General features: G+C 41.2%; 2 protein-coding genes across 2 annotated transcripts; both read right to left on the reverse strand.

Annotated features, from left to right (window-relative positions):
• Positions 1-798: 798 nt before the first annotated feature.
• On the reverse strand, positions 799-20,669 carry LOC114270651 (ATP-citrate synthase alpha chain protein 2). Its single transcript, XM_028212202.2, has 12 exons — positions 20,231-20,669; positions 7,359-7,535; positions 7,111-7,272; positions 6,929-7,009; positions 3,628-3,679; positions 3,347-3,461; positions 3,181-3,262; positions 2,092-2,187; positions 1,801-1,902; positions 1,575-1,691; positions 1,370-1,486; positions 799-1,098 (listed from the first exon to the last, which is right to left on the reverse strand). Exons 1-12 carry the CDS (start codon positions 20,327-20,329, stop codon positions 1,027-1,029), a joined length of 1,272 nt encoding a protein of 423 aa, XP_028068003.2. The 5' UTR covers positions 20,330-20,669; the 3' UTR covers positions 799-1,026.
• LOC114266586 (uncharacterized) lies at positions 11,134-17,403 on the reverse strand. The gene is made up of 3 exons (XM_082877223.1): positions 16,791-17,403; positions 15,885-16,709; positions 11,134-11,178 (listed from the first exon to the last, which is right to left on the reverse strand). Exons 1-3 carry the CDS (start codon positions 17,268-17,270, stop codon positions 11,134-11,136), a joined length of 1,350 nt encoding a protein of 449 aa, XP_082733349.1. The 5' UTR covers positions 17,271-17,403.
• Positions 20,670-22,906: the final 2,237 nt, after the last annotated feature.

The following is a 22,906-nucleotide window of genomic DNA, read 5'->3' on the forward strand; positions in this document are numbered from 1 at the left end:
AAGGGGTTTATCCTTGGCTTTTCAATAGGACTTCCCATTGTCAGATGACAAACAAGAATCCATTCCCAGCTTGTTGGTTTTGCAGATGTTAATTCTTGAATTGAAAATTAGCAAAACCTTCCCTCCTGACAGAGCACATCTGTTTCTTGACGGTTCAATTGCTTCATCTTATCAAATCAAACCCACACAACAATGATATCTGCTTTTGTGTGTCTGACTACGACTCTGAAAGGTAAACTTCTGTGTGAGGTAAACTCGGAATCGGGCTACACTTCAAGCCGAGTTTGAATAGGCAGGAGGCCCGAGAAGGCTTGACGGATGATTTTAGTGAAAGAGGAGGAAGTTTTGGTAAAGACTTTGTAAGGGTTTAGGAAGGGAACACTTGTAACAGAAATTTTATTATCATCATCTAAATACGGGACTCAGATGAATTTCTCTCACTTCAAATTGAGTTTGGAAAGACTCTCAGCCAAACCGAATGAATTGCAGTCCTAACACCAACTTCTCAAAATTATAAATTAAAAAGAAAAAAAAGGACAAAGAAAAATTGCTCATGCTAGAAGCTCTTCATTTTTTTTCCGTCTGTGAACACATCAACTGACAACAGACACGCCTTTTATCTTCATTGACACATTTCTTCCTCAATAGGCGACAAAATATGCCAAAAGAAATTGAAATAGAGCATGCGCTTATTCATGCTTCTTATCTTAGAATATCAAAGAAATATGTCATATGTCAAATAGTTTGTATAGAGAAATCTATAATATATAAAACAGAGAAGAATGGGAAAGCTACCCGGACAGGAAAATTAAACCAGACCTTTCAAGGTCGCTAATATATATAAGTTGATGAAATACAAGGCAAGCAGGTTTGCAGCAGTAACTGTTTTCAGAACTTATAAATTATACATTAAAACAATCCAATCCCAGTCTCCCATTACGAAACTTCGATAAATAACTCACTCTCTTCACAAACATGTTAAAAAGACTCTTGCACACATACAAAAATTCAAATTAAGATGGGATCTTATGCCTCAGACATGATGCACTCAATTGCTTGCTTGCATATTCCAGTCATTGTTGCCTCAGGCCCAAAAACCTGCATTAGAGTTTTCTCACGGTCAAAATTTAAATAGTAAAACAGAAGTTTAAAAATAATCAATTGATCAAGAAGCGAAGGCTGCCAGACAGACTGCAATATCAAACTTGAAGTTGAAATGTTGTGACATGCAGCCCAAACACTATACTCTATTTAGTTTTCTTTTTTTGTTGTTGAAATATTCAAATCGGTTAAATATGATTTTTGAGTACGACTGATTAGAGCTGTTTGTAATATGTGATAAAGATATAGCCGAGATTTTATCTCATACCTCTAGAGGAACCCCTAGTTCCTCACCCAGGGCACGCATCTTTGCCAAACCAGTCTGATAGTTTGGACCACCCCTTCTCACATAAATATGCATTCTTGCTGCTTTTAGCTTGGATTCCTAAAGTCACAGAAGAGGTATATGTGAGCATATAAAAGTGAAATTAGATTATCAAGTTGCTTTTATAAAAGAAGCAAAATGTCTCTACCTTCTCCCTTAGTGCTCTAATAATTCCATTAAAAGTAACAGCAACATCAGTGAAATTAGCTATGCCACCTCCTATGAGAAGAACCCTTTTACGACCATCAGGATTTGCAGTGGCGCACTGCAAAATCAAGGGAATGTTAGATGCTACCGGTAATGGTGGATATGTAAATTACATCAAGAAATGAAAAGAAAAGCCTCAAATGCAAGAAATATTGACAAGCTCTTACATCAATGACAACCCTAGCATATTGCAACACCTCTTCCTCATTAGGAGCACCACTATACTCTGCATAATTCCCAAGTTCTGATGCATAACCCAAGTCTCCAACCTAAATGAGAAAAAGAAACCCATATACAAGGCATCCAAGAAACTAAGAGGGACAATGGGATTATGGGAAAATAAGCGCCACATACGCTCATTTACGATAAACAGATGGGATAAAAAGTAAACAAGCAACAAAATAGTCCAGCTGAATTGTAAGCTATGAATCACGTTAATGGTCTATTAAGAAACTCACAGTATCAGCATAAATAACACTTGCACCCCCACCAGCTACCATGGTCCAGATGCGTCCTCTGGGGTTCAAAACAGTGAATTTTAAGGAAGCACTTGTCTGCAACATTGTCAACAGATCCCAACTTATTAGTTGCTGCCATGGATGCAATTTAAGCCTTTAAAACTAACACTCTATCACATAAAACAGTAAGACAATGCACAAATGACTGAGCAGAAATATAATTCTTCTCAAACAGGGTAAAAATTGACTGTATACTCAACCATTTCCGTCCAGCGGATATTAGATGCGTCAAGTTAGAGAAAGTCTGCCTCTTTAAGTTTTGAATTCCATTAACCTCTAACAGGACCACACAGATTAGAATACTATTGAGGCTGCTTGGTGTTGGACAATTTTAGGGTCTTGAATGTGATATCAAGGAATGGGGACTAAACTGGGTATAATTTGAATGTGATGTCAAGGAATTTCCATTTGATCATGGCTTTGCTTGCTGTATCCCCAAAGTTTGTCTCTCGAATGCATCCACACAAACTAAATCAAGCATAATAATTTGAATGTGATATCAAGGAATTTCCATTTGATCATGGCTTGGTTGCTGTATCCCTAAAGTTTGGCTCTCAAATGCATCCACACAAGCTAAATCAAGCGTAAATCCCATCAACCAGTTCCAAGACCAAAATCGTTCACAACGGAGCACTTAAAGAGTGTTAGAAACAATAGATTTTTTATATCTGCTGACTCCACGGCCTTCCACAGCTCTACATGACAAATGAGATCTATGTACTTGAATACATGCATAACTAAATGGTATCTTGTTGCTCAAGTTGGTCACTGAGATGATGGTCAGAAGAAATCGAAGTCCAGAACTTCCTAACTTGGGATTTGTAGGAAATCATAGGTTTCAAAATTTCCTTGCCTTTTCTGACATCTAGTTGAGAGTGATATATAATGCATACTAGTTATAACCCAACTAGAGACCATCTGCATAACAGTCATTTGGAATGCCATAAGCAATAAATGAACGCACACTAAGGGGACTTTCATAGAACAATAGACAACATGAATGCAAAGTGTAATATCTTTTACACCTACCTTTTCATCCAATGAGTGAATGAATGTCTCTGTAGGGCTCAGAACCCTGCCAAAAGGCAGCGGAAATTCTACATTACCCCACCTGCAGAAGTTAACACAACATTAAAATGCAACAGAAAACAAGCAGAACTGATATTTGTTCGTCAAATTCTCAACAGAAGTATACTTCTGAAAGTTCTTGAAAGCAGCAGTGTCGTCCAACTCCCCTCTCATATCTAATGGATATGGCTCATCATTAACCAGTGTGAACGGGTTCATCTCCAGGAAACTGAAGTCCAGATCTGTGGAGCGGCGCAAACTTATTTCACTAAATATTTGACTAAACAACTAGCTAAACAAGGATGTACACTCTGATAATTCAAGGTACTATCTATAGCATCCAAAGATGGGATTGAAGCAAATATCTGTACTATGAATTGGTGAATGGTTTTTCCTCCTGAAACATACCCTGGAACACAGCAAACACAGCCTTTATAAAGTCCCCAATTTTTCCCCGTACCTGCAACGTAAAAGTATATATTGTAACTTGTAAGCACAACTTTGCGAAGCAGTGTTAAAGGAACTCCAAGAGAGCATGTAGAAAACAGAAAATGCTGAAATATAATATTTTTAGACCATTTATTTTCATTAGTTACAAAAGTCGAGAACTTTGAGCCCTAAATTGCACATAGATTGCCAATAATATAATATGTACCTCCTGCAATAACATGATTTTTAACCAGTATGTTGAAAATGCCCATTCAAACAGTCTAGTTTTGCTTATGGTCCTCAAGTGTTCTGTTAGAATTTACCATCACCTACCACCACTACCACCTCACCTACTCCACTAAACCTAACCCACTACACCACTACCACCTCACCTACTCCACTAAACCTAACCCACTACACCACTATCACCATCCACTACACACCATCCACTACACCTACATCTATATAAGGAACCACTTGTAATAGACAAAATATCAATCAATATATAAATCAATAATACATGAATTTTAACATGGTATCAGAGCAAGGTTAACAACCTAGTCATTCTGCTTCACCGGCGGGCGGCAGCCTCGCCTTGGCCGCCCGCCGGACCTCTACACATACCTTCCATCCGCTGCCACGAATCCCATAACTGAATCATCGGAATAGTCGCCGTCGTCCACGGCTTCACCGGCGAGTCGAGCTGGCTCATTCAGCTCACCTCCGTCCTCTTCGCCAAGTCCGGCTTCGCCACTTGCGCCATCTTCTTCTTCCATGCACACAGCATGTTTGCCTGCCCTTTGTTGATGAGGTCAAGGATGCAAGGACACCCAATACACAAGAAAATGGAAGAGATATGGCAACCGCGCTGGCACCCATTTTTTCCAACCAGAAGCTGCTCAAGAAAACAAAAGTAGGCAAGCATGCTGACAATGACGAGAACAGGCACTTCCTGCCAAACCCTGTATCCATTAATTTCCATCTGCGGGGTTCTATTTACTCCAGTACTTGGATTTCGAACACTTCGAATCCGTAAAAGTGTGACTGGTAAGTTTTGAACCTCTTGCCTGCACACATCACAGATCTTGTTACCTTTGATGCTACACCATTTCACAGCACATTCTTGGTGAGCCAATGCAAGTTCGCCTTTACAGCTGCACCTCCATCAGAAGGATCTGCAAAACCTTTGGCCTAACCATGGTTCTCTTTTTTTTTTTTCATCTCTCTTTCCTTCTCTCACTCTCTCGGCAGCTTTAACAAAAACAAATAAAATAAAATAACAATAAAATAAAATAAACAATACCCACACATCCGACTGCACACTGCTCCACGTTCCCACCAAACCTGTATAATATATTATACTCTCTTATCCTTTGCCATATTACCTTTATTTATTTTATTTTATATTCCCTTTTCCATTTAAAAATAAATAAATAAATAAATAAATAAATAAAAATAAAATATATATATATATATATACAGATTTGCACACCAAACTTTCCTTTATTTTATTCATGTCGGGGCTCACCCCGATCACCATTTTACATATATAAAAAAAAAAATAAAAAAAAAAAAAACAAACCAAACAAACAAAACAAAAAACATCCACAGGCGGGATTTTGCTTCTCTACTCTGCCACAGGTCTCTTCTTCTTGCCTCCGTCCTGGACGGCCCTTGCCGGTGTTGCCTCCGTGTTTCCTTGTCCACCGAGCACGTTCACTCCCCCATACTCCTCCACTGCAGCATATGGCGGCCCTCCAAATCGGAACATAACGGTGGCCTTCCGCTTAAGCTCCTTATTTTCTGCCTTCAGCACACTTATCTCTGCTCGCGCATCCTTATACATGCGTTGGAGCAGAGCCAGTTGGGCGTTTAAATGCTGCACTTCATTTGTCCTACTCTGCAGCCGGTTCGACAAGTTTGTGACCGCCGTCATGGTTTCCACACATGACTTCAGAGTATACTGATTGGCCTCAATATCAGTTTGCACCGCCATTTTTTGCTCCACCGACCGCATCGGAAAGTTCAACGGAGCAAAATCAGAGGTGTTTGGTTGAGGTTCACGGGCCACCGCACCAGTTATCTCTCTTGTTGACTCGTTGAGGTCTGGAAAGAGAGTAAGCAGACTACGGGACGAAGAGGCCATTTTCTGGGCAACAAAGTGTTACAGCCTATCTCTCTCAGCAAAACGAAGAGTTTTTTTTTTCAGAGGTTTTTTCGCAAGTTTTTTCTCAGCCTCTGCCTCAGCCTCTGCCTTCGTCTTGGTTAAATAGCCGAGGCAGACACGCGCATCGTGCGCCTCTTGACGCCAGACGACAAACCGGGCGCGCCAGCCAAGGCGCTCACGTGCCTCGCCATCATGTCCGGCACACCTTTTGATGAATTGGGCACGCCTTTTGATGGCACGCCTTTTGACAGATTGGGCACACCTTTTTGAGGGTGCGACTTTTTAAGGGTCCGACAAGACTCTGTAAACTGTCCCGACATTGATTCCGGTTAGCTCCTTTATGGGTCCGACAAGACTCTGTAAACTGTCCCGACATTGATTCCGGTTAGTTTCTACAAGGGTCCAGCAAGACTCCGTAAACTGTCACAACATTGTCTGCTACAACGGTCCGACATGACCCCATAAACTGTCTTCTACAACGGTCCGACATGACCCCATAAACTGTCTTCTACATCGGTCTGACACCGCCATCCAGTGTCCTCTACACCGTTATGACACCCCCATACAGTGTCTTCACCAATGGTCTGACACGACCATACAGTGTCTCCTATCCTCTTTTCTTTTATGTATTCGTCTATTTTCTGTTTTGTTACTCTCTCCAAACTCAAGTTGGTTAGTTTCTATCCTCCTTGAGTTTGCGGGGGGCTGTTAGAATTTACCATCATCTACCACCACTACCACCTCACCTACTCCACTAAACCTAACCCACTACACCACTACCACCTCACCTACTCCACTAAACCTAACCCACTACACCACTATCACCATCCACTACACACCATCCACTACACCTACATCTATATAAGGAACCATTTGTAATAGACAAAATATCAATCAATATATAAATCAATAATACATGAATTTTAACATGTTCATTTATTTTAGCAATTTTGCTCATGCATCTGTGGCCCACGTACAACATAGAGGATACAAATTCGGAGGCCAAAGAAGACATTACCCATTCTAAATTAAGAATTTACATAGTTATCCTGCAAAGAATGAATTCCATCCTAGTTGTCACGGTAGGTAAATTGTAAATGAAACAGGACTTACCTCTAAGGGAAGTGTGGCAATCAATGGGGCAATTGCCTCAGTTGTCATAGGCTTTTCAGTTGGGAGAAATATTGCCTTAACCTATATGAACCAAGAGTTCAAAATACAGTAAATGCACCACTGCAGAAGACATTCAAATATCGTAGATCAATATGCAAGTAACATTTTATGCCTTGAAATACCTTGTCCCAGTTCTCTTCAATTTCAATACCTCCACACTCTGAAAAGCTTATAGTACAGCCAAGCCTTTCAGAGACGATTGAAAGATAATATTCTTGGTCATGAGGAACAAATGGTTCAACTATAAATGTAGTAATAGGTGCTTTGCAACCACCCATCTCAACCTAAAGAAGATTCAATGCTATGTAAATAGAGCACAGTTAAATTAGTTCAATGACAAATTTTAAGTAATATTTGATCTGGACATTACCTCCACACCAAGGCGTCCCCTTACGAATTCAGCAACTTGAGCCATATCTAAATTCAGAGCCACAAGGCCACTTTTTCCGCGCTTCCCAAACAACATATCAGGCTTCACCACCAATCTTGTGGATGATAACCATGTTTCTTCGTTTGTTAGTTCAGTGAAGTCTGTTAACTCTGTTACCTTATCAATAGAAATAAATCAAAGATTTTAATTTTGAATCAGCGATAGATATTGACCCCTATTTCTTTAAATCTAATAATAAATAAATAAATAATTACATTAAAAAAAAATTAAAAAAACTCAAAAAAACTTTTACTTGGAAAAGGTGTGCACACCTACAAATGGATATGCACACAGGAGGATATACAAGCAAAAACAGAAATTGGGAAAGATCATGATTCACTTGTGCATACAGAAAAAAAAAATACCAACCTTTTTAATACTATTCTGATTTACTCAAATTGTGGTTGACTTTCTTTTTTTGCCCATATTTGTTGGTTGATATGGAGGTTTTCATTTGTCCTGCTTTTGTAGTTTTTTAATACAATTTTATTAATATGTGTTATAATCTATTAATAATGGTGTGTTTGAATGTTTCTGAAATATAAGCACTAATAACGCACCTTTTGCACTTTAATACTTCAAGGGAAAACACCATGACCACCCTTGGCGAGATGGCCAAATAGGGAATACATTCAGCATAAGTCTAGAGGATGGACATGTTGCTTATGGGTGATTGTAAATGGGTTGTGAGTAGGGTATCAATGAACCATGCTCTCCAGCACCAACCTTGAAAAAGGCTTTGATTTTAATTTTCCTTCCACAATCTACTCTTGTATTTAGGGTCAATTATCACAACAGCGGGAGAGATTGATGCAGATGTGGCCCATAGGATTAAGGCGGGATGGTGTAAGTGGAAAAGTGCGTCTGGGGTATTGTGCGATAAACGAATACCTACTAGACTCAAAGGTAAGTTTTATAGAACGGCTATTAGACCAGCTATGTTGTATGGGGCGGAGTGTTGGGCAACTAAGAAACAACATGTAGATAAGATGAGTGTGGCTGAGATGAGGATGCTAAGGTGGATGTGTGGTAAGACTAGACAGGACAGGATTAGGAATGAGTGTATTCGGGAATAGGTAGGAGTAGCACCGATAGAAGATAAGTTGAGAGAGAATCGTTTGAGATGGTTTGGTCATATTCAACGGAGACCAACAGAGGCAGTAGTGAAGAGATGCGATGCTGTAACGGTAGATGGAAGTGTTAGGGGACAAGGTAGGCCTAGATTAACGTTAACTAGCGTTATAAATAGAGATATGAATCTACTTAATTTGACCAATGAAATGGCCTTTGATAAGGCCGCGTGGAGAAGAAGGATTCATGTAGCCGACCCCATTTGATGGGACTTAAGGCTTCGTTTGGTTTGGTTTTGGTTTGGTTAATCTACTCTTGTATTTAAAAGCTTCATCTTTCTATAACCAAGCTGAATCAAATTCACAGATAGAATTGGATTTTATTCAGCAAGTTGCAACTAGCCTTTGCATTGCTTGCACATTTTTTGCCCACTTCTTCCAAGACCTTTTATTTAGGATAATAATATAATATCACTAGTACTATGTGGGGACATATTTTTTGAATACCAACACGTGGCATGGTGACGCCGACGTGTCAGCCGAGGTGCCACGTGCCCTGGTAGTTAAGCCGAGGTAATCTCGGAGAAGCCGAGGTCATCTCCGAAGATGTCGGAGTCCGAAGATAAGGGACAAGAGTCCTAAGGCAAAGAGGGGACTTAGTTAAGATAAGGATAAAGCTCTTAGGGAGTTTATCTATATCTCTTAAAGAGTCCAGAGTAAGCACTAAGATTGGAGTTCATAGAAGTCATACTTCTAGTTGGACTTGGATTGAGTACATTATAAAAGAAAGGCACCCCCGTGGGTCTAAGGTATGTAATTCATACTTTGAGTATTCAGTTTAATACTTGATTATCCTTGAGGGTTGATACTGACTTGATCGTCGGAGTGCCCCCGGGTGGAAGAACCACCGCCGGAGCTTTTCTTTTCTGTTACAGGTTGCTGGAGCCATCTATTCTGCCGGTGCTTAGCTGCTGATCACTAAACGGGCAGTGTGGTCAGATTTTTACCCACACAATTTGGCGCCGTCTGTGGGAACGAAGGAAGAATAGATGGCCAGTAACGGACAACAAGGAAACGCTGGGGACGATGCTCCTTCTGGAAGCAACAGACCGATTAACCTTGACACCGAAGGAGACAATCGCAATACAGAAGCCCGTGACCAGGGTCACAGGGAGAACGACGATATCCAGGAAGGTGACACAACAAAAAGACCAAACCAAGGAAAATACTACAATGAAGACAACCTCCAGGTATGGAGGGACAGGTGCCTACGCAGAGACGAGGAAGTAAAGGAATTAGCAAACAAGTTGGCGGACCTCCAGTCGGTCGTCAACTTCATGATGCAGAACAATGTTATGCAACCACCATACCCGCTGCAAGATACGCCAATGCCAGCAACCAACACCCAGAAGGGTGGAGGAAAAACAATCCCCGAGGTCCCTCAACATACCAGGAGCGGAAGGCATTCTCACCGGCCTTCCAGGGAAGTCGGACGAGAAAGGCCGAGGCAAGAAGAGTCCCGAAGGACGCAACACATGAAGAATTTTTCGGTGGTTGATGAAAGATGACTGCCCACTACGGAAGTCTTTGGCAAAAACACTGCCAAAGAGCATGGAAGAACTCATGGCACGAATTGAGAAATACGCCAGGGCCGAGGAAGATACGTCGGGAAACAAAGAGGTGAAGCAAGAAAAGGGAAACGGCTCGCCAAAACGAGGCCGAATCAACAATGGACTCACCAGGCAAGAAATAGAATTAAGAAATAAACAGGCGGTAACCACGGTATTCCGGATCCCCATCCATAAAATCTTGGATCGGATTCGGAATCAACCATATTTCAGGGCTCCAGAAAGAGCACCAGGGGAATTCATGGGAAAAAACGTCGGCAGACGTTGTGCCTACCATAATGAAGGAGGGCATCCAACTCAAGGTTGCAGGGCCTTAAAAGCACACTTGGAGGACCTAGTAAGGCAAGGCCTTTTGAGGGACCTGGTCGATGAGGCCAGAACAAGGGAAGAACAGGCAAGGTTGCCTCAAGCACCAGCAGCACCCCCTCCCCCAGCACAGCGACCACAGGCAGGAGAACCAAGGGTGGTCAATGTGATCCACTCAAGGGTCAACGAAAACGAGGTCAGAGGAGAAACCCAGAGGGTAAGACATTTGCAGCATATCCACCAAGTTGGGGACAAGAGACATCGGCCAGAAGAATGCCAAGGGCCAACAATAGCCTTTACCGAAGCCGACCTAGAACTGGTCCAACATCCGCATAATGATGCCTTGGTAGTATCCCTCCAGGTTGGGGAATGCCAAGTAAAACGCATCCTAATAGACCAAGGCAGCTCCTGTGATATCATGTACGTCAGATGTTACAGAGAGCTAGGCCTTCACCCCGACGACCTAGAGCAATCCAGCGGCCCGATGGTCGGCTTTAATGGGACGCCAACATGGCCACTGGGCGCAACAAGCTTGGAGGTACAAGCCGGCACTAAAAAGATCAGGACAGAATTCCTGGTTATTGACACACCCTCACCATACAACATCATCCTTGGAAGACCGTGGTTGCATACAATGGGGGCAATTCCCTCGACGTTGCACCAACTACTCCGATTCCCAACAGAGAATGGGATTGAAGAAGTCAGAGGGGATCAACTACAAGCCAAAAATTGCTCAATGGCAGCGATAAAGTCCACCTGTAGTATACAGGAGCCAAAGAAAGCAGAAGTTGAAGAGGGAGACATGGAAGTCCTGGAAGACGTCGGGAAAGAACCGACCGAAAAAAGCGAAGAAGCGCTAAAGAAAATCCTCGTCCAGGAGGGCGACGAAGAACGATTTTTTCTTCTCGGCTCTGGCTTAGCTGAAGAGGAAGAAAAGGAACTAGAAGATTTTTTAAGGGCAAACATAGAGGCATTCGCCTGGACACCCTATGAAATGCCTGGCATTGACCCCGAGGTCACTTGCCACAGTCTGAATGTCGACAGATCGGCAAAACCAGTGATTCAACGAGCCCGAAGGCCGACGTTGTTACACGTCGAAGCGGTCGAGGAAGAGGTAGACAGACTCCTTGAAGCCAGGGCAATCCGAGAAGTTCAGTACCCAACGTGGCTGTCCAACACAGTAGTGGTAAAAAAGAAGAATGGTAAGTGGAGGGTTTGTGTGGATTTTACCAGCCTCAACAAAGCTTGCCCCAAGGACAGCTTCCCTCTGCCCAAAATCGACCAACTGGTAGACGCCACTTCGGGACACGAAAGAATGAGTTTTTTAGACGCATACAGAGGGTACCACCAGATTGCTATGTACCCTCCAGATGAGGAGAAGACCGCGTTCATCACCCCGAAAGGCCTGTACTGTTATAAGGTAATGCCTTTTGGGCTGAAAAACGCAGGAGCAACCTATCAGAGGTTAGTAACAAAGATGTTTAAACATCTGATCGGCAAAACAGTAGAAGTTTACATTGATGACATGGTCGTAAAGACCAAGGAGTCAAAAGGTCATCTTGCCGACCTAAAAGAGGTCTTTGACATACTCAAAAGATATCGGCTCCGACTCAACGCCGCAAAGTGTGCCTTCGGAGTTGGGTCAGGTAAATTCCTAGGCTATCTGGTAACAAGAAAGGGCATAGAGGCCAGCCCAGACCAAATCAAAGCCATCCTGGAGCTACAGAGCCCAACATCGGCAAAGCAAGTCCAAATGCTCACTGGAAGGGCCGCAGCCCTGAACCGATTCATCAGCAGAAGCTCGGACAAGTGCAGACCCTTCTTTAACCTGGTAAAAAAAGCCACAGACTTCCTGTGGACCGAAGAATGTGAAGCAGCCTTAGCCGATCTGAAAAAGTACCTGACCACAACCCCGGTCCTTTCTAACCCTGTTCCAGGAGAAGAATTATTTTTGTACTTAGCAGTCTCTGAACACGCAGTCAGTGCAGTGCTAATCCGCGAGGAAAAAGGGGAGCAGAAAGCTGTCTATTATGTAAGCAAGACTTTGGCTAACGCAGAAACAAGGTACCTACCACTGGAAAAATTAATGCTAGCCTTGGTAATGGCCTCAAAGAAACTAAGCCATTACTTCCAGGCACACAAGATTGTGGTTCTAACAGAGCACCCATTGAAGTCCTTATTACATCAAGGAGACTTAACAGGAAGGATAGCAAAATGGGCAGTAACACTGGGACAGTTTGACCTAGAATTCAGGCCAAGAACAGCAATAAAGGGCCAAGTTTTGGCCGACTTCGTCGCAGAACTCACACCTGAAGCCATCGCACCTCAGGCTCCGTCGAGCCGAGATGAGCATCACCCCGACAAACAAAAAGAAACCCAGTCAAAGACAAAACAGCAAGAGAAAGAAAGGCTCAGACCATGCAGCATCTACATCGGCGATTCGTTCAGACTATATGTCGATGGAAGTTCAAACCGCCAGGGAGCAGGAGCAGGAGTACTGCTGATATCTCCAGATGGAGAGATTGTAGAACAATCCATCCGACTGGGGTTCAAAGCCTCCAATAACGAAGCAGAATATGAGGCATTAATTGCAGGACTAAAGCTAGCAGCAGCAGCAGAGGCAGACGAGGTAATTGTTTTTTGTGATTCACAATTAATTGTTAACCAGTCAACAGGAGAATTTGCAGCCAGAGACGAAAGAATGTCGGCATATGCAAAGGAAGTCATCCGACTGGCGGCCCTATTTCAGAACTGCAGATTACTCCAAGTCAGCCGAGATGACAACACCCACGCCGACGCATTAGCCAACCTGGCCAGTTCAATTCAAACTGGAAAAACAAGGACAATTATGATCGACTACATGTCGGCCCCGAGTATAGATAAACAGAGCACCGAACAAGAAACAATGTGCGTAGGCCTTGGACCAAGCTGGATGGATGCAATCATTGCATTCCTAAAAGAGGGGAAGCTGCCAGAAGACCACAAAGAAGCACATAAAATTAGACTGAAATCGGCCAGATTCAGCCTAACAGCGGAAGGCCATCTTTACAGGAGGTCCTTCACTGGACCACTTTTAAGGTGCGTACACCCTTTGCAGGTTGAAGATTTTCTTTATGAGATTCATGAAGGAATTTGTGGAAGCCATGCCGGGGGCAGATCGTTAGCCCATAGGGCCATTACCCAGGGGTATTGGTGGCCCTACATGCAAAAGGATGCCGAAGCCTATGTAAAGAGATGTGAGCAATGTCAAAGGTTTGCACCTTTGATACATCAGCCAGCTGCCGACCTAAACCCAGTATCCAGCCCCTGGCCGTTTGCCCAATGGGGCATGGATCTGGTAGGACAACTTCCCCAGGCAACTGGGCAAAGAAAATATTTACTGGTAGCAACGGACTACTTCACAAAATGGATAGAGGCAGAACCTCTTGCCAAAATCCGAGATGTGGATGTCAAGAATTTTATTTGGCGAAACATAATCACCAGATTTGGGATTCCAAGAGCAATAGTTGCCGACAACGGAACACAGTTCGACAGCAAACTTATCAAAAACTTCTGTGCGAAATTCAAGATCAAAAACTATTTCTCAACTCCAAGTTTTCCTCAAAGTAATGGGCAAGCAGAGGCGTCCAACAAAGTAATCCTGGATGGGATAAAGAAGAGGCTCCAAGCAGCAAAGGGAAAGTGGGTGGACGAGCTGCCCAACGTACTTTGGGCATATCGGACCACGCCGAGAAGATCAACGGGAGAATCCCCTTTTGCCATGGCCTATGGCACAGAAGCAGTCATCCCATTGGAGATCGGCATCCCAGGGATCAGAACCCAGGGAGTAGAGAATGGCACCAATGACATACTGTTAGCCCGAGACCTGGATCTGCTGGAAGAACGAAGAGAGAAGGCTGCAATTCAGCTTGCAGTATACCAGCAACAGCTTGCCAGAGCTTACAACAAGAAGGTTAATCCAAGGGATTTTCAAGTTGGCGACTTAGTCCTAAGAAAAGTCGTCGGAAACAAGAAGGATCCCAGGGAAGGCAAGCTTGGCCCGAACTGGGAAGGACCCTACAGAGTTACTTCAGTATTGGGCAATGGAGCATATCGGCTTGAAGACAATGAGGGCAAAGCACTACCCAGACCTTGGAATACTTGTAACTTGAAATTCTTCTATCATTAGATAAACATCATTGTTTGGCCGATATTATCAATAAAGTCTTTTCAGAATTCTCTCAACACGTATGATTAATGGTTATTAAAGACATATCAAACTCAGGCAAACTAAACCGACATAATTCCTTGATCCACTTGTTGAAATTTGTAGCAATTTACAAGTTGGAATCAAGCTGATTCCTTATCTTCACTTGTTGAAATTTGTAGCAATTTACAAGTTGAAGTTAAGCCGATGTTATTCCTTGATCCACTTGTTGAAATTTGTAGCAATTTACAAGTTGGAATCAAGCTGATTCCTTATCTTCACTTGTTGAAATTTGTAGCAATTTACAAGTTGAAGTTAAGCCGATGTTATTCCTTGATCCACTTGTTGAAATTTGTAGCAATTTACAAGTTGGAATCAAGCTGATTCCTTATCTTCACTTGTTGAAATTTGTAGCAATTTACAAGTTGAAGTTAAGCCGATGTTATTCCTTGATCCACTTGTTGAAATTTGTAGCAATTTACAAGTTGGAATCAAGCTGATTCCTTATCTTCACTTGTTGAAATTTGTAGCAATTTACAAGTTGAAGTTAAGCCGATGTTATTCCTTGATCCACTTGTTGAAATTTGTAGCAATTTACAAGTTGGAATCAAGCTGATTCCTTATCTTCACTTGTTAAAATTTGTAGCAATTTACAAGTTGAAGTTAAGCCGATGTTATTCCTTGATCCACTTGTTGAAATTTGTAGCAATTTACAAGTTGGAATCAAGCTGATTCCCTACCTTCACTTGTTGAAATTTGTAGCAATTTACAAGTCGAAGATAGGCCGAGATTATTGCGTAAGTTCTCATAGCAATATCTGGGTTGTCTGAACCCAAGAGAAGATGCTTAACACTTGTTGAAAGTTGTAGCCATTTACAAGGTTATGTTAAGCCGACGTATGATCACCCACTGAGGTATACAGAAAATTAACGGGTCGATGCAAAGGTCAAGTATATTATTTAAACACTTGTTGAAATTTGTAGCAATTTACAGGTCAGTATCCTGCCGAAGTAAAAGCCTTGCAGTTATACCCAGGGTATGTAACCCCGAGAAGATTACACAAAGAAAGCATGCAAAAATTTCTAAGTATAGAACTATGCAGAAGCAAGCAACAGAACATCACAAGATCAAAAATATCCATTGCAAGAACAGTTGCAATTACATACTGAAAAAGGCACATCGGCCATAAGAAGGAATGTACATTGTTCAGGAATTAAAAGAAAGAACAAAGTCCAAAATCCAGAAAAGAAAGAAGGGAAAATCAAGACTCTTGAACATCAGCAGCAGCAGCAGAAACTGGAACCTCGGATGATTCAGCTGGAATATCCTCGGCCACTTTCTCCGCTCGTATTTCGGCATCTATCTCTGCTAAAGTTGTGTCAAGACTTCTGTCAGTCAGAAGAAGATCAGATGATGGACACCCCTGAACAGGTTCCCTGGGCACTTCCTCAGCCTCATCACCCACTTCATCTTGAGTTAAGTCTAAAATTTGCTCAGCGGGAAAGGACTTGGCCTCAGTAGCGCCCTTGGGTTTTCTCACCAAGGCTTCACCTTCATCTTCGTCTTCACCCTCAGCTTCTACCTCGGTCTCTGATTCATCCTCAGCTTGACTTGGAGGAAGAAATGGTAAAAGATTAGCATCAACCTGGCGCAATGGCGAGTCAGCAGGGAGATCAAGCTTCTTTATCAGAGACATCCAACCAAGGGAAAATCCCCTGTTGCATGCCTGCCTGACTTGAAGTTTGTATTCTTCTGCAACATCGGCCATGCCTTGAGCATAGGCCTTTTCATCGGCCTCCTTGACTTCGGCCTCCTTGGTGGCCAGAGCTTGTTGAAGTTCTTTTTGCGCTTGGACCTTCTGAGCCTCGGCCTCCCTTTTCTCGGCCTCAGCTACTTTTTTAACGGCCTCAGCAGCTTCGGCCTTCTCAAGAGCTAAGGTTTGGTTCTTCGTCGCAGCCTCGGCTTGATCCTCTAGTTTCTTCATTTTTACCTCAAGAGCCCTTAATTCTCTCTTCATTGAGGTCGCTTCCCTCTTCATATCAACCAATCTTTGACGATTCTCAAAGGATTGCATTGAAAAAGAGTGGGCATGTTGGATAGCCTGAATGCAAACAGAAGTATCAGAAAAATTTCTCAGAAAGAAAAAGAAGGAAGAAACATAAATACAAATAGAAATACTTACTTGAGCAGAGTGTTGGAGCATCAGAGCGTAATTTTCATACTCACTGAACTTGGCATTTCGCTCCAAGTCATTCGGTAGAAGAAGAGCAGTGCTAAGGGCAACAGCAACGTTGATATCATCAGCACTTTCACTAGCCATGATAGGCCTGTCCTCCAGAGAAAGATCAGGGGCCCATGGGATGTCAGGCTTCTTTGAAGCCGAGGTCGTCGCAGACGATGACCTTGGCCTCTTTGTTTGTGTAGACCCTGAGGGTTGGCCCTCAGCAGACCTTTTGGTTGCAGTAGAGGTTGATTTTTTGCTTTCAGCTAGCTTCGAAATCGGCAGAGCATCCTCAGCCTCGGCGTCTGTAGCCTTGGCCTTAGGCTGAGCCTTTTTTACTCTCTTTTGTTTGGGAGGGAGCGTTGATTGCGCCGGCGCGGCTTCGGCATCAGTTGGAATATCGGCGAGAAGGTCTTGGACGACAGGCCTCGGACGAACCATCTCGGCAGTCTTTACTAGCCTTCGTCGGCGTTTACGTTCAGGAATTGGTATTAAGAAGGGAGCCGAAGTTGATGGAAGATCGGCTGGGTCAGATGTGGACTCTTGATCTGTCCGAGATATAGAAGCAGTTAAGGTTGTGGCTGTTGGTGGAGAGAGACTCTTCTTCCTTTTTCGAGGGACGTCGGGTAAAATGGATCTGTGTGTGGGGACAAAGTTTAATAATACTGGGGCTTTTCGTTTAAGGATTGGAAGACCAAGAAGTGTTCTCAGATCTGGTCCTGGGAAGAAGGATTGACGAAAATTTTTCGGTGGTTGATGAAGATCTGCAAAGAATCAGACGTCAGAAACAACAAAAGTATTTAAGTGTTGAATGAAAACAACTAAGTGTTGACTCAGGGCTCTTACTCTTGCCCTCTGTAAGTGTCCGAGGAAGAGGGTAAAGGTGGACATCTTCATCTGGGCCAAATTCCCAATTTCCAGAGGCAATAAGATAGTCATCTCCAGCCCCCTTGTTGGAGTCTGGAAGGTCGGCTATAATCTTGTACTGAGTGGATCTCGGCTTAAGGTAATATACAAAACCCCTATCCTTCAGATCAAGAGGGCACATGGTATAACAATATTGAAGGTCGGCGAGGGTGATTCTGAGGTTTTCTTGCCTAGCTAAGGCTATAATACCATTAATTATCCTATAGGAATTGATAGTAAGTTGCATGGGGTTTAGCCTATAGAAATAGAGAACTTGACGAAAAAGGGGATCGAGTGGAAGCCGAAGTCCACATTCGATAAAAGCAACTACTGGAAAAGGCATTGTATGGTCTGTAGGCACGATAGTGTCATTATCCCCAGCCAGCTTAAGATGAACGTCGGCTGGGATAGAGAATTCTTGCCTAAAGTATTCAAGACTTGTTGGGGTATTTACCCTGTGCCTCCACATACCCATTGTGTCGGCCTAAATTAAGAGGAATATGTTTCAGAAGACGGGCGTTTTTCAGGTTTCCCTAAAGATTAAGGGTTCTACAGACAAATCCCAAATCTACGAACTATTAAGATAAAGATCGAGGGCACAGATCTGGGGCAGATACAAAAAAGAGAAAACAAAAACGAGGTTTCAGATTCAAGAACAGAGGTATAATTTTCAGAAACAAAAGAGGTACAGGAAAAAATCAAGAACAGCGGCGAAAAGAATGATGGAAAAGCATAGAGGTTCAAAATATAGCCACAAAATTCAAGATACAAATAGATCCCAGACCTCGAGTAAGATCAGCAATGGCAACAGACTGACAATAGCGCATAAAGAGAATGAAAGAAATTAAAGGAAAGGGACTTACCAGGAGAAGTGAAGCCAAGGCAATACTCGTCGAATCCAGAAACCAGTTGCGACAGCAAAAAAGGCTTTGCAAGAAATACGGGACTAAGAACAGTTCCTGAGAAGAAATTGAAGCAATGGTAGATATTGAAGAGGAAGAACGAGCTTTCGGAAGAGAAAGAGTAAAGAAGATGAAAAGAAAAAGTGAAGAAAAGATAGAGGCAAAAGAAGTTTTGTCAAAAATTTGAAACGGCGGCAAAAATAGGGCAATTATTGCGCCTAGGGTAACGCACGCGTCAGACGGCGCAGACGAAACGAACAGACAGCTTCCAGGCGCGTCACTAACACGCTCCAATAAAGACGAAACACGTGGAAGGAACAGTTAGACATGAATGACAGCTCATGTGCATAGGGGAGTACGACCGAAGCCACGTTCTCCGAAGAGAACACGTCGGCTGAAAGAAGATAATCTTGGCAAAAGCAGTCTTCTTGAGCCATTATTCAGAAAGGAAGTGACAAAAAATTCGGAATAGGTTCCATCACCTCAGAATTCCGAGGTAATAGAACCTAGGGGGCAGTTGTGGGGACATATTTTTTGAATACCAACACGTGGCATGGTGACGCCGACGTGTCAGCCGAGGTGCCACGTGCCCTGGTAGTTAAGCCGAGGTAATCTCGGAGAAGCCGAGGTCATCTCCGAAGATGTCGGAGTCCGAAGATAAGGGACAAGAGTCCTAAGGCAAAGAGGGGACTTAGTTAAGATAAGGATAAAGCTCTTAGGGAGTTTATCTATATCTCTTAAAGAGTCCAGAGTAAGCACTAAGATTGGAGTTCATAGAAGTCATACTTCTAGTTGGACTTGGATTGAGTACATTATAAAAGAAAGGCACCCCCGTGGGTCTAAGGTATGTAATTCATACTTTGAGTATTCAGTTTAATACTTGATTATCCTTGAGGGTTGATACTGACTTGATCGTCGGAGTGCCCCCGGGTGGAAGAACCACCGCCGGAGCTTTTCTTTTCTGTTACAGGTTGCTGGAGCCATCTATTCTGCCGGTGCTTAGCTGCTGATCACTAAACGGGCAGTGTGGTCAGATTTTTACCCACACATACTACAAGATGATACAAGCAAGCAAGCAACTTAAGACCGTAATTCCTCATCACAATTGGGGTATCTAAAAGCCATTGTGAAAACTAAGAAAGAAACATATTACTTTCCAGCAGTATGGCATGAAGAGCTGGAAATGGAAACCCATCCATGGATTAGTAGAGAATTGTCCCATAAGATCCTCTAGGAGACAGATTAGGGATTTTTAATTCAATAGTAAATTGGGATGAACAATTACGATGACAAGAAGTGAACAAGGAGTGGTAGAACCAAGTGTTGAGTACAAATATCTAGTTTTTGCATTCATCGCCTAATAAAACCTATACCTATGGGAAATGAAATACACAACAACATGATGTGAGAGCCAGGCAGAGGATGATCCAAAACAAAACCCCACCAATCGTTAAAGAATTCACAAAATAAAAAAAAAAATCAATTGAATCGATAAGAAAAGAATTGGATTTGAACAGAGCAGCAATTGGGAACAAGAAGAAATTAGCATCAGCAGAGCTAGAATTCAAATATAACAATAATAAGTAAGTAAACCTGAGCAGAGGAAATATGAAGGTGAATCCCAGCGAGTCTGATCAAGTGCTCCTTCAACAGCCTCTTAGAATCGTACTCTCTGATCTTCTTTCTCGCCATAGAAATAGAAATAGAAATAGAAACGCTTGTAATTACTAGCTCTCTCTCTCTCTCTCTCTCTGTATGTGTGTGATGCTCAGACCTGCTCACAAATATATATATATATATATAGAGAGAGAGAGAGAGAGGGATTGGTTGGTTGGTTGGTGCGTGGTGGTTGGCGACGGCAGGTGAGCGTCAGCGTCTGAGGAGTAGTAACAAACGCTAGTACTCCTAGTACTGTCATTTGTGAGCCTTGTTTGGGAGAAGTTATTGGTTGCTCTTGGCTGTGGTGACTCAATGGTGTTATGATTGGAGAAGGGAGTGAGCTTGCATCGAGTGATTAGGAAATATAACGTGACGAATAGTGATTGGTGTGGGGTGTGGTTAGGAGCGAAAAAATGGCCTGAGGTCTGTGGGTGGTTTGAACTTGTTCAAAATTTGTGGCGGACCTGGCCCGTTTCAGCTCAGTTAAACTCAAGTCCAAACCTAGTCCAGTACCTTAGGCTTAGGCCTTTCATTTTAGGGTCCGGTCTGGTAAATTTCAAAAAATAAAAATAAAAAATAAGTTACAATAGTTAATAATTAAAATAAATAAATAAATGGGGGATTTGATGATAACCTTCTTACTATCTAATTTGTCTTTCAAAATGACAAGAATTATATAAGTACTTTCAAAACCCCTTAATATTTTAAAAGTTATTTCTTTTACTATATTATCCTCATATCTATCAGTTCTCCTATTAAGCCATATTCATTATGTATTTCAGAGTAAAATTTTACTTTGAATAAAAATAAAATTTTACTCTGAATAAGAGTAAAATGTTACACTCTGAAACTAAAAGTAAAATTTTATTCTGTATAAAAATAAAATTTTACTCTGAAAAACTAGTAAAATGTTAGACTCTACACAAAAGTAAAATTTTACTCTGTATAAAAGTAAAATTTTACTTTGAAAAACGAATAAACTGTGAGACTCTGAAGCTAAAAGTAAAATTTTACTCTGTATAAAAGTAAAATTTTACAGTAAAAAACGAGTAAACTGTGAGATTCTGAAGCTAAAATTAAAATGTTACTCTGCACAAAAGTAAAAAAGCGAAGGCAGTATTTGTAGCAGCTGAAGTGTTTGGCAATGACCACCTCTTGATAGTAAAATTTTACTGTCATTCTAACACCAAAATAAAATTTTACTCTAATTCACTCAAACAAAAAACAGAGCAATAGAACAAGAGTAAAATTTTACTCTCATTATCTGAAACAAAAACAGAGCAATAGAACCAGAGTAAAATTTTACTCTGATTCTGTCAAATAAAATTAGATCAAAAACAACAAAAATAAATCAAAAACAAACAAACAAACAAAAACAAAACAAATTAATCAACAAATCAACATATTTAATTGAGAAGAAAAACTTCTAAAACTCGATCAACAATCACAAATCTCAATGAAAAGAATACATGCGTTCAACAACACTCATACACACAAATATATATATATATATATATATATATATACATATATTCAAAACTCAAATCTGTGTTTAAAAAAATATGTGTAACCAAACAACTCCACCAGCACTCTTCTCCATGTGGTCGTCATTGTTGATCGCGCGTCATTATTGAACGATGTTGGAGAAATAAACGGAAAGATCGGAGTAGAGAGATATGACTTTGGATATATTACTGTTGATCTCTCGAATTAAGGCAACGTTCTTGACGAGATTGTCAGGCATCTTCGACTAGTGATTCTCATTAACCTGGTGAATCAAAGCTCGATTCCAGAGGGAGCGGCAGAAGAGGAGTGGACGCCGGCGGCGTCGGCGAGGTCTGAAGCTTCCAAATCTGAAGCTTGAAGGAGTTAGAGAAAGGAGAGAAGGAGGAGAAAAACAGAGAAGGTGGGGAGAGAGTGGGTGAAGAAGGTGAGAAAATTTAGTTGAAGGTATAATAGTCTAATAAAATATTTAAATAATAAATTTTGTCCTTTATGCAAGATTTTATAATTATGAGGGGATTTAGAAAGTATAATTTTTTTCTTAGTCCTTTTAACAATGAAAGAAATGTAAAGGAGGTTTATAGCCAAATTTCTCTAAAAAAATTGATCTTATAAAAATAAAAAAATAAAAAGATTGATCTTATAAAAAAATAAATAAAAAGATTGATCTTATAAAAATAAAAAAAAATAAAAAGATTGATCTTATAAAAATAAAAAAATAAAAAGATTGATCTTATAAAAATAAAAAAATAAAAAGATTAATCTTATAAAAACAAAATAATTAAATAATTAAATAAATAAAAAGATTGATCTTATAAAAATAATAAAATAAAATAATTGATCTTATAAAAATAAAAAAATAAAATAAAAAAATAAATAAAAAGATTGATCTTATAAAAATAAAAACATAAAAAAATAAAAAAAAATTAATATAATTAAATAAATAACATTAATAATTAAAAAAAACAAAAATTAATAATAATTTATTAAATTAAAATCAAATTATGAATTATTTAATGGAAAATGATGATACGATATATCACTACGTGCATAGCAGCACAGTCTGTGTGTGTGGCTGAGAAAGTGGGAAAGTGCACCTAATAATAT

Source organism: Camellia sinensis, chromosome 7 (genome assembly GCF_055761805.1).
Source record: "Camellia sinensis isolate YWXY chromosome 7, ASM5576180v1, whole genome shotgun sequence".
Taxonomy (NCBI): Eukaryota; Viridiplantae; Streptophyta; class Magnoliopsida; order Ericales; family Theaceae; genus Camellia; species Camellia sinensis.